This window comes from Oncorhynchus mykiss, chromosome 9, assembly GCF_013265735.2.
Source record: "Oncorhynchus mykiss isolate Arlee chromosome 9, USDA_OmykA_1.1, whole genome shotgun sequence".
NCBI lineage: Eukaryota > Metazoa > Chordata > Actinopteri > Salmoniformes > Salmonidae > Oncorhynchus > Oncorhynchus mykiss.
The window spans coordinates 41,990,165-42,002,188 of record NC_048573.1 but is presented as its reverse complement, the minus strand read 5'-3'; the positions used below and the strand labels follow the sequence as shown (position 1 = coordinate 42,002,188).

Genomic DNA, 12,024 nt, shown 5'->3' with positions numbered 1-12,024 from the left:
GTCATTGTCCATTTGGAAGACCCATTTGCAACCAAGCTTTAACTTCCTGACTGATGTCTTGAGATGTTGCTTCAATATATCCACAGAATTTTCCTTCCTCATGTCAATTAGCCATCAGAAGCATCTAAACCCATGACAACATTTTCTGGAATTTTCCAAGCTTTTAAAGGCACAGTCAACTTTGTGTATGTAAACTTCTGACCCACTGGAATTGTGATATTACAAGTGAATTATAAGTGAAATAATCTGTAAACAATTGTTGGCAAAATTACTTGTGTCACGCACAAAGTAGATGTCCTAACCGACTTGCAAAAACTATAGTTTTTAATTATTATTATTTGTTTTTTTTTACCCTTTTTTCTCCCCAATTTCGTGGTATCCAATTGTTGTAGTAGCTACTATCTTGTCTCATTGCTACAACTCCCGTTCGGGCTCGGGAGAGACGAAGGCTGAATGTCATGCGTCCTCCGATACACAACGCAACCAGCAGAACCTGCTTCTTAACACAGCGCGCATCCAACCCGGAAGCCAGCCGCACCAATGTGTCGGATCTCCTTGTCTCATCGCGCACCAGCGACTCCTGTGGCGGGCCGTGCACCTGGCAACCTTGGCTAGCGCGCACTGCGCCCGGCCCGCCACAGGAGTCGCTGGTGCGCGATGAGACAAGGAGATCCCTACCGACCAATCCCTCCCTAACCCGGACGAAGCTAGGCCAATTCTGCGTCGCCCCACGGACCTCCCGGTCGCGGCCGGTTACGACAGAGCCTGGGCGCGAACCCAGGGACTCTGATGGCACAGCTGGCGCTGCAGTACAGCGCCCTTAACCACTGCGCCACCCGGGAGGCCCAAAACTATAGTTTGTTAAACAAGACATTTGTGGAGTGGTTGAAAAACAAGTTTTAATGACTCCAACCTAAGTGTATGTAAACTTCTGACTTCAACTGGATGTAGAAATAATGATGCTCAAATTGAAAATCACTCAACTGAATAATGAGGATTTCTATCAGCCTAATCCAGGTGTAGATTACATCTCACGGTTCAGCGTTCCAACTTGTAAATAACGCTGCATGGAATTTCTGTTCATGCGACTCTCTGCGGCTAATGGCGATGTCTGCTTTAGGTATAGTGCTCGGAGCCGCTTGTGGATTTGACAGTTCTAATGCAGTTCCACCTCAGGCACCGCCAAAACAACTGCTATGCAGATGTCGGCTAGCGTGGATCTGATAGAACCTAGGCCTTATTTTGAATTATAAACTGGGTGGTTCGAGCCCTGAATGCTGATTGTCTGAAAGTCGTGGTATATCAGCCCGTATACCACGGGTATGACAAAACATTTATTTTTACTCTTCTAATTACGTTGGTCACCAGTTTATAATAGCAATAAGGCACCTCGGGGGTTTGTGGTATATGGCCAATATACCACTGCTAAGGGCTGTATCCAGGAACTCCACGTTGTGTCGTGCATAAGAACAGCCCTTAACTGTAATAAATTGGGCATACACCACATCCCCTCGGGCCTTATTGCTTAAATATATCCTATGGATCACTGAATGCTTTGCTAGATCACTAATGGCTGAATATGTCCGGTTTCCTTGATCTTAACATGGTTAGGATGAATACTGGGGTGAATACACAGTAAAATGACCATAGGCGTACAGTAAGTTGAGTGTGTGTGGAGATACTTGTGTTTAGTAGGGGTGACCGCTCTGATCAGTGGTAGGCCAATGAGGATCAGTGAGGAGGAACCAACACTGCACCTTATTGTGGAATACAAGTTCGTCCCTATATGGGTAAACCGGTGAAGCACCAATAGTTTCCACAGGGCTCCTCTTAGATCAACTGGAAACCTGCTGAAGAAAAGGGGGACCACAGCATTGAGGAACAAAGGCATTTCCTCCATCATCTTCCCCGGGTCAGGTGGTGGGGTAGCCAGGGGCCGGAGGGTCAAGGGTCAGCTCCTACTGCCTCTCCGTCCTTCTCCAGCTCCTCCTGGATCTCATCACTGTTCCCTGAGTCGCTGCTCGCTACCGAGCTGAACGATGGAGAGTTCCTGCACCAGAGAGAGGGGAAACAAGGATCTATGTATGTCATTGATATCTGTGTGATTATGCCTACTGTGTAGCAAGGCCTTTGTCAAGACACGTCTCAGTGGAACAATGCACCATTGCATTGAAATGCCATTGTTTGCCATGAGTGGAGAAAGAGGTGTTTCTGACCTGCCGGTGCCCCCTGAGCCCTTGATGAGTCTCCTGCAGGTCTCCATCTGCACATCCAGGCCTCTCTTCATAGAACACATCTCCATGTACTCCTGTAGGTGACGGTTCATATCACTCTTAGCTGTAGCCAACTCATACTGAGGAGAGAGCGAGAATCCAAGATGTGGGAGAGAGGAAGAGTCAAAAGGAGAGTAAGATAGGTGAACGATGTAAGAGAGTAAGAGCAAAAGAGTGGGAGGAGATGTGAGAGGGTGGGTCAGAGAGGGAGATTGAAAAGAGAAAGTGGCGCAGAGATTGAGGGGCAAAGACCCTCTGCAGTAATAATTGATGACTAACACACAGGAGAGTGAGTTGCACACATGAACCTTGACCTCTCTTCTCTTGGTCTCTTACCTCTATTTGACCCATGGTCTCCTGGTACTCCTTCTCTCGGTTCTGGAAAAGCATCTCGGTCTCGTCGATCAGGCTGCCCAAACTGCCATCCTGAGAGGCCTAACAATCCCCAACAGACCCATGTAAACTATGTGTACTGTAGCAACGTTCAAAGTGCAGTGGTAGACTTTACTTTGCAGCTTGGAGACACCGTTATCGACAATAAACCCTTTCATAAAGTTTACATTCGTACAGTTGTAAAATGGATAGATAAGGTAGATAAACATCCCACTGGGCACAGACGTCAGTTCAATGTCTAGTTTTGATTTACATTTGGTTGAGTTGTCAACTAACATTCATTCAACGTGAAATGAGCAAAACATTTCACCATCTCATTGGATTTAGGTTGAAGTTGGGTTAAAACAAAAAAGAATTCCCTTACGTTGATTACTTTTTTTCAAACCCAATCAGTTTCCCACGTTGATTCAACACCATCGCATTGAGTTTTTTGTTTGAAATGACGTGGAAACAACGTTGACTCAATCAGCTTTTGCCCAGTGGGATCGGTCGAACACACAATTTAGCAATACACACGCCAACACACAATTAGGCAAACAATCAATTCAAATAAATAACGACACCAATTGTATTTTTGACATATATTCCTTAACAGTTTCTGAGGCCACTCAGATGAAATGTCTTACAGTACAAGGGCATGAGGCAGGTAGCCTAGTGGTTAGAGCATTGTGCTAGTAACCAAAAGGTTGCTCGATCGAAAACCCGAGCTGACAAGGTAAAAATCTGTCATTTTGCTCCTGAACAAGGCAGTTAACCCACTGTTCCTAGGCCATCATTGTAAATAAGAATTTGTTCTTAACTGACTTGCCTAGTTAAATAAAATAAAAAAATTTAAATGAGGAAATACAGAGGGAAGGCCTAAAAAAAATTATTTGACAGAGACATACAGGTAACTGACAAAATAAAGCAATTTGAGTCATTTGGCAGTTACCTGTATCTGACATATTAGAAAAGTTCCCAGACACTGCTTTTGGATGAGCAGTAGGGGGCAGCACTAACCTGCCCAGGGCCCTCCCCCTGTCCTTCTGCTGCAGCAGCACTGGCTGCAGCACAGGGGGTGTTGTAGTTGGCAAAGTCCTCCCAGAGGAGCAGTGTCTCCTCATTCTCCTCCCAAGTTAGGCTGTCACAGTCGTCATCAAAGTCAAACGTCTCTCTCCTGGTGACAAAGGAATTATCATCTGAGCAAGTTCTGCAAACAAGAAAGGGAGGGAGAAGAGGGAAGAGGGAGGGGCAGAGAGAAAGAGTGGAGACACGGAGGTGGAAAGGGAGGGGAGAAAAGAAAGAAGACAAAAAAGAAAGGAGGAAAACCAAAACCAAACGGAAAGGCGTGCACATTTTAAAAGGGTTTGCAAATGAAGAGGACAGGGAAGAGAGAAAACAACAGAGACAGTGACTGACAGAGATGAAAACATCACAAAGTAATAAAGCACACATGAAACTGACTATGCGACACTATCTAACGCTACAGACGACAGTGGGGATTGAATTCACAGATTGATATCATACGACTCAAACAACACAGTTAGTTGGATGACATATCGACTCTAGTCGTTCAGCTGGCACTCATTAGCAATTGAGGCTAAACAAGTTACATAACACAGGTCAAAGGTTCGGCCACTCACAACTGATTGAGCATGCGTTTCATCTCGTCTGTGATGTTGAGTGACTCTACGACCTGCTCCTTCTCCTCCTCTTCATCCTCCTCTCCACCACCAGACTCACTTTCAATCTCAGGACTCCTCTCCTCGTAGACAGCCTTACGCTCTTTCCTCCTGCAAGATGCAGCCCCCTGTGAAACCACACACCACACACTAGTCAGCTGTGTGTGAACGAGTGAAAATGTGTGTGTGTGTGTGGAAAAAACATTTCATGGACATTTGTGTCCCATTTTCCACATGGAATGAGCCCTTTACACAAGGGGTACATATGAAAAGCTATCCAGTTACTTTGCTCTCTGGGGGTGCTCTGGAGGGGCTCATGTGTGGGCTCATGTTGAACATCTTGCTCATGTCTTCTGAGTTGCGTTGCTGAGCCACGTCACAAAGCTTGGCCGTGATGTCAATGCGTCTGCAGATGTCCATGTCCACCTTCATGGCCTTCTTCTGGATCGCAGTGTCCAAGTCCGACATTTCCTACAATAAATATTACATTGGTTATGATGATCAGAGAATATTATACCCATGAGCTGTGTCACCGTCTACTATTTGCCCAATACTGCAAGTAAGAGTGTACAGTTTTCGGAGGCAGGACCTCAACATCATCATCCCATTTTTTAGTTAATCTCATAGTATCTCGAGGCAGTGACTTGCAGTTTAAAAGTAATAAACTCACTTAAAGGGGAAGTTTAAGAATTTTTTGGGGAGTGATTCCATACATTGAAACTAGTTAGGCAGAGTTTGCCTCCTCCCTCTCTCTCCCTGCATTCTACTACTGGAAAAAGTTGAACAACTTATCAACGATAGCCTAAAGTTAGTTCTGAAAAGTGAAAATCCGAAGAGATGGCAGCAAGAGCAAGCTGGTGTTCGGTCCCTGGCTGCACTTTATATAAGAACTATAATAAATATCACTGTTTTCCGTTGACAGATGCAGAAGTAGAGATAAAAACAAGTAAATAAGATGTAAACACTCCTACAGCCGATCTTGCTAATTTACGTGTCTGTAGTAAGCACTTAATCGACAATGACTGCAAAAGAGATATACAATCGTAAACAAAACACCAAAGAAAACTTAAAAAAAAGACACAGCTGTTCATTCTGTATACCCATGGAATGGATCTCGTGTCATGCCAAAAAAACAGAAGAGCGTTTGAGAAGGGAAAGCACCAAAGCGAGTGTGCAGAGCAGACTGGTCTCATAAACTAGACAGTAACAGTAAACGTAAATCAGGGACACTCAAATTAGTATGATATACTGTAGTTATGTTTGATATGGTTATATAAATCAGAGGGGTTACTTAAGGCAAAAATAAAAGGAGGGTGGTTGGTCGGGGTGGATGTGTTGGTGTATGATGCGAACGTCTAGCAACCTAAAGGTTATGTGTTTTAATCTCATCACAGACAACTTTAGCATTTTAGCTCATTAGCACCTTTTCAGCTACTTACTACTTTTTAGCTACTTTGCAACTGCTTAGCTAACCCTTCCCAAAACGCGTTTAGCTAACCCTAACTCTAACCATAACCCTTTAACCTAACTCCTAACCTTAACCCGAACGTTAGCCACCTAGCTAACGTTCGGGACATCAAATTGGAATTCGTAACATAGAAGTTTAGCAAATTCGTAACATACAGTACTTTTTTGCAAATTCGTAAAATATTGTACGAAATGCAATTCCTAACATATCATATGACGTGCAATTTGTAACATATATGAAATGGTTGATGGACATCCACAAATGAATACATACCATACAAAACGTAACATATCATTACTAAATGGGGTGTCTCGGATGTACATACAGAATAACAAGAAATGTTGTGCGGAGGTACATAGTCTAATCAATGCAGTTCGAGTTGATCTTATTGTGTTGTAACCATTGCACCATATCATGTAGACATTTAATTTAATTTAAATTGAACCTTTATTTAACCATAGCCTAGGCTCTCTACCGGTTAGCATATGTGCCTTGTCTTTATGACAATGGGGTTGAGGAGATTATAGACAGTAATTGTGTCATTTTACATTGTAACAGACATTAATTGTGTGATCTCACATTGCAGAATAAAAATGAAAGGTGTTGTTGCATTTTAATTACTTATGATCAGGTCTAGTCGCTTTTATTCATAATCATAATCTCCAGTGTCTGATGTGTTGGTTAGCCATGGTTTATTTGCATGAGAACATTTCATGCTTTAACAACTGTATAGCCTTGCGTGAAATACATGGCCCCAGGAACCACCTGGGGTAGGCCTATTTGGCCGCATGTAGTCTGGTCTATTGTGTATTTGTAACCCCCACCTCTACTGTCGATAGTGGTCGTGAGTATCATAACAATTGAATTACTTTTAGCCCCATGGACACAAAACATTTTTATTACAGATTATAAACGTGGTATCACATTATACTTGTGTGTTACTGTTAGAGACTGACTTGATCCCGTGTTAATCTATTTATAATTCTATAATTAGCCTAGCAGTAGTAATTATCATGTTATGGTTGAGATGGTATGATCTATGTGCATTATATTTGTAGCGGTAGTAATTATTGTGTTATGGGTTAGATGGAATGATCTATGTGCATTAAATTTGTAGCGGTAGTAATTATTGTGTTATGGGTTAGATGGAATGATCTATGTGCATTGTATTTGGGCAGAGGGAAAGGGGCCCCGTCTCTTGAGGCCAAGAATGATTCCACGAGGGTTGAATAGTAGTCATGTGTCTGGAGTTAGTGCTGATAGATCATAATTACTAATCTATAACACTTTCTTATATCTTCACTGTTTTATATCATTATCTACTCTTGGTGTGAATGTACCCTTTTTATATATTCTTAGAGATTGAAATGAGTGCTAGGTTTAAGCTCTTTGTGTATGAGAAGTGTAATTATCTAGTGGTCTTCAGTGGACTGTAGGAATGTGTACTTCCAATAACTCAAGGCCTCTCCTGACTGACAAGAAGACCCGTGAAAGGCACGGAGGCATACGAAAGCTCTGGGACACGATAACACCAACAGGAGGAACAGACTCAGTTCTTGCCCAGCAACAGAGATTGATTGTTTAACACAGAAATACAACAAGGTCACTCCTAATCGGAAGGTATAACTATATGTGCTTGTGTGACCTGTAGGGGTGGTTTTGCAGCTGTAACACCCAGTGTTGTGAATAAATCAAGCTTGAGTTTTTCTTGTACCAGAAATTAGAATCCAACAGTTAGGATGGAAGTTTTTCTTTGTCAATACATATGACAATAGTGATTTAGCATATAACCCATACGATATCAACTGTCAATAGCTTTCACGTTTAGAATTGTATGTATCAGGAACTCCCATTGTGTCACAAATAACTGTGAGGTCAATTTCCTCAACTCACTCGGCAGGTTCTGGGCTCAATGGATTGGTCTTCAAAGGACTCCAAAGAACTTCAAGCTACTCTGGCACCCATGTGAGTTGATGTTGTCGACTGGAACTGTTCACACTTTTTCCCAATGTCTGATGTGTTGGCGAGCTATGGCTTATTTGCGTGACAAACTTTCAGGCAACTGTATAGCCTTATGTGGAATACCTGGCCCGACGAACCACCTGTGGTATATGGTCAAATCAAATCAAATTTGATTTGATTGTCCATAGTCTGTCTATTGTGTATTTGTAAGCCCCACCTCACATCGTCAATAGGGGCTACGGGTATAATTACTTTTTAGCAGTATGGCCATATGTTTTACAGGTTAGTAAACATGCTATCACTTGTGTGTTAGGGTGGACATTTTTCTTTGTCAATACACATAACGATAATAATTTGGCATATAACCCATACTATATCAACTATTAATCCCTGTCACATTTCCTTTTGTATATAAATACTGTATGAACTGACAGAATGCTAATGTTGCATTACATTTGTTTTATGAAAGACTGCATCAACAAGTCAAAGCTCCGGGCCTTCCACCCAGCCGGGGCCTGATGTCTTTCAGGCATCCTGGTCCCCTACCCATCTCTTAAAGCTCTGGACCTTCTACCCATGTGTCCCCTACCACTAAGAAGACCAGGCAGGAGGTAACCAGCTCTGTATTTGGCACTTGGCATTGCATTATGAAAACATGCATTTCACATTTGATTCAAATGGGTGACAGTAAAGCTGCTTTAAATTTGTCATAATCTTCTCTCGGGCATCTTGAGTCCATGGGCTTTGCCACTGTGTCCAGAGTTTCAGATTCACCAGAAAGGATCCAAGAGTCTTCGGTAAGTATCCTAGGACAATTGACATATTTTCTATGATTCCATATAGCAAAGTCTTATTCAGTATGTGCTGTTATAATTTCTGAGCTCTTAAGGCCATATTGGAGTATTGTCTTTCTAAGGAGGATCAGGGAAATGCATCCAGCTACAGCAGCCTCCTTCACCTCGTCCTGTGCAACATCCACAATCTCCACCTTCCCAGCTGGACACAAGCTTTAGCTCCCCTGATTACAAGGACCAGGGCTCTGACGACATACTGTACCTCCAACATCCACCAAATCAAGTCTGGAGTCTTGAGTTCGACTCAACCACATCTTAAACAAACCGTGATCAGTGGACCCAAAGGAAGTATACTGTGCATGGAGTCCAAGATCATGGATCTCATTAAGCTTATCCAAAAGTGTTGGTCTGCCATAATCAACACCAGCAAAATATTAAAAGGAAGACAAATCGAGATCAACTGGCAGAGCGCATCAAAGGATGTATGGGGAAGTTGGGAATCTTGCCCGAATGTTTGAAGGATGTCACAGGCTAATGTAGTTGCACCGTCTTCAGTGCTTTTCACTGGTGACACTTTCACAGACATAAATTACTAGGCTGAACTATGTCCAATACAGTTCCCTTCACAAACAACATACTTTTTAGTCCTCTTACTTCCTACCCGTCACAACCCAGGATTACAGACAGACCGAAGCAGGAAAAGATCATTTCCACTATGGTTCAGGATGGAAATGAAGGCAAAGCTGTGCACATCTGTGGTGATGGAAGGAATGACAGACCTGGCTGGCTACTCCGCTAAATTTACGACATATAGGTAATTGAAATTATAACCAGATCATAATAAATCATATTCATATCATAATAAATATTTTTTTAAGGGACATTTTAGTTCTGTATAGCACATAGCGTATGAAACAATGGGTTCTCTACTTGACATGAAAATCATTCATTCCTTCATTTATACAGCTTCATGGATGACAAGACCAAGAAAGTAATTCAAGCTAATGTGATTTCGGTAGGTCCATTCATTGCAGTTATTGCTTCCAGTATAGTCAATGTGAATGGTCAAATGTTAATGGTATTTCAAATCTGTTTTTGTATGCCTCTTATTTTTTGTATTTTCCAAAACAGGTCACTGAAGCCACCAGGTCAATTTCAAGGACTGAACAGCATACTGACAGAGGGTGTACCTGTAGCGTTTATAACTACTCTTGTTCACCAGGGCTGGCACAGTTATCGTATAATCGTGTAACAGACACTTATGGACAATAAACGTGAACTCAAAAATATGATTGTCTTAATACATATTCATTTTTTTCAACTTCATATTCAAGTAGATATAGTTTACCCAATAGCAGTTTTCAATTTTAACATGAAGTGGGTCAAATTGGTATTCATTTTACAGGTAGAACTGCATCGTTGGGAGGAGAAGCTGTGTTGTATTCATTACGTTTGTCATAGCTATTTTTCAGAGATGCATTACAAGGCTCAAAACATTTTTCAACAAAAATGACAATTATGACAATAACCGTGGCCATCTGCATGGCAATTAATCGTTACCCAAAATGCCATAATCGTCACAGCCTACCTTCCACCATCAATAAGAAAAAGAATGACAGAAGAACACTCAACATGAGCTGGATTTGCTGGCATGTTTCAAAGGGTAAGTTTATAACTATTCCACCAACAGCAGAGATGTCCTTCACTGTCATGTTTGCATTTTTTGATGTTTAGGTAAAATGTTGACATTTCCTCTAATAGGCTTGACAAAGAAACTTCAGTCAAAAGAAAGTCAAAGAAAGGCGACAAAGTGCTAAAATGCGCAGAAGGATGAATATTACATATCATATCTATTGAAATTATATATATTTTTCCAGAAATATGGATCCATAAATGATCAGGTAATGACTACAGATATGATACACTTCTGAAAGTATGTGGATTTGTTCATGCCTATGTATAAAGGCATAGATATGTCAGCATGTTGATACATACCCTTTCCTGGGTTAAAATATTCTACAAATATGTAAGGGGGTGCAAGTGTATCAGGGACGTGTCTTGAAGGGATCTCACCTCAGATATCTCCCTGGACTCATACCGTAACAGGGAGATTTTTGAGGTCCGGATTGGATGCATGTAGAAACTGTCCCATTAAGGAGAATGTCCTAGCTCCATATATGAAATGAAGGACATGCGTATCTGGAGCATGTCTACTCCTTAGATCTAAGAAAATGGCAGATATCCGGAAATATATCGATGAAGATATCCTCTGCTATTGACCCTTTTCGCCCAGTGTCCTAACAAGTAGCTTACCTGTCCTTATACTACAAATATGCATTGCGATTAATTGGCTGAATCACACAAAATAATAATTCTGTCCCGACTGCACAGTTGGGACGGAAAATGGAGTGCAGTCCAGCTGCTCTCATGCAGACCTGTCAGAGGACAAGCAGAGAGAGAAAAGGTGTGTCTCCAGAACATCTGAGGTCTACAAAACGTTGACAGCCGTTGCACTGGACAATAGACTGGACAAGAACTTGGAGCCAATGTGCCAGTTCAAACACACTGGTATGTAACACTTTAATAATTTCATAACAGTTCGTGCATCTGCAGTGCTTTTTATAACATATATGAGATTGGAAAGTCCTGCTACTGTATAACTGTCATGCTGTTTAATAAACAGTAATAGGTAGACATTTTTGACTTGACAGGTGATTTGTAGTTCACTGAACTACAAATAAGTATTTTAATAACCGGATGTAAACGTTGGTCCACAGGAGAGCTTGAGTCATACCACAGTTCCATGCTTAAGGACACCCAGAAGCGACTTTTCCGTCCCCTCTCCGTAGTCGCAAAAACCCAGCTGGCCATGATGGACCGCGATTAAAATGTGGGCAGGGAACAAGCTACAGTACAACTTCCACAGGTACTTGAAAAACTTGAATGAATGTTTTTATCATGCATGTACATTTATTTTTTTACCCCTTTTTCTCCCCAATTTCGTGGTATCCAATTGTTAGTAATTACTATCTTGTCTCATCGCTACAACTCCCGTACGGGCTCGGGAGAGACGAAAGTTGAAAGCCATGCGTCCTCCGAAACACAACCCAACCAAGCCACACTACTTCTTAACACAGGGCGCATCCAACCCGGAAGCCAGCCGCACCAATGTGTCGGAGGAAACACCGTGCACCTGGCGACCTTGGTTAGCGTGTACTGCGCCTGGTCCGCCACAGGAGTCGCTGGTGCGCGATGAGACATGGACACGACCAAACCCTCCCTAACCCGGATGACGCTAGGCCAATTGTGCGTCGCCCCACGGACCTCCCCGGTCGCGGCCAGCTGCGCCACCAGAATCTCTGGTGGCACAGCTAGCGCTGCAGTGCCCTAGACCACTGCACCACCCGGGAGGCCCTTGTACATCACACTTTGAAGACAATTATGTCTAGCATACTATAAAGTACCACCTTCCC

At 42.4% G+C, this 12,024-nt stretch overlaps 1 protein-coding gene and 1 long non-coding RNA gene across 6 annotated transcripts in view; one reads left to right on the top strand and one right to left on the bottom strand.

Annotated features, from left to right (window-relative positions):
• Positions 1–820: 820 nt before the first annotated feature.
• Positions 821–12,024, bottom strand: part of LOC110532106 (intermediate filament family orphan 2) — a 33,631-nt gene continuing 22,427 nt past the window's right edge. For 2 of the 5 annotated variants that reach the window (XM_021615720.2, XM_021615723.2), the window contains 6 exons: positions 4,613–4,798; positions 4,289–4,455; positions 3,666–3,855; positions 2,610–2,708; positions 2,217–2,353; positions 821–2,050 (listed from right to left, as the gene is read on the bottom strand). In XM_021615720.2, the coding sequence (XP_021471395.2) occupies positions 1,945–2,050; positions 2,217–2,353; positions 2,610–2,708; positions 3,666–3,855; positions 4,289–4,455; positions 4,613–4,798 (885 nt within the window). In that variant the 3' untranslated portion in view covers positions 821–1,944. The remainder of the gene's footprint in view (positions 2,051–2,216; positions 2,354–2,609; positions 2,709–3,665; positions 3,856–4,288; positions 4,456–4,612; positions 4,799–12,024) is intronic. The other 3 variants (XM_021615722.2, XM_021615725.2, XM_021615724.2) reach the window with 2 other exon arrangements.
• On the top strand, positions 7,678–9,838 carry LOC110532109. The gene is made up of 5 exons (XR_002474807.2): positions 7,678–7,760; positions 8,227–8,554; positions 8,674–9,365; positions 9,518–9,566; positions 9,683–9,838. It is a non-coding gene; the product is annotated as an uncharacterized LOC110532109 (long non-coding RNA).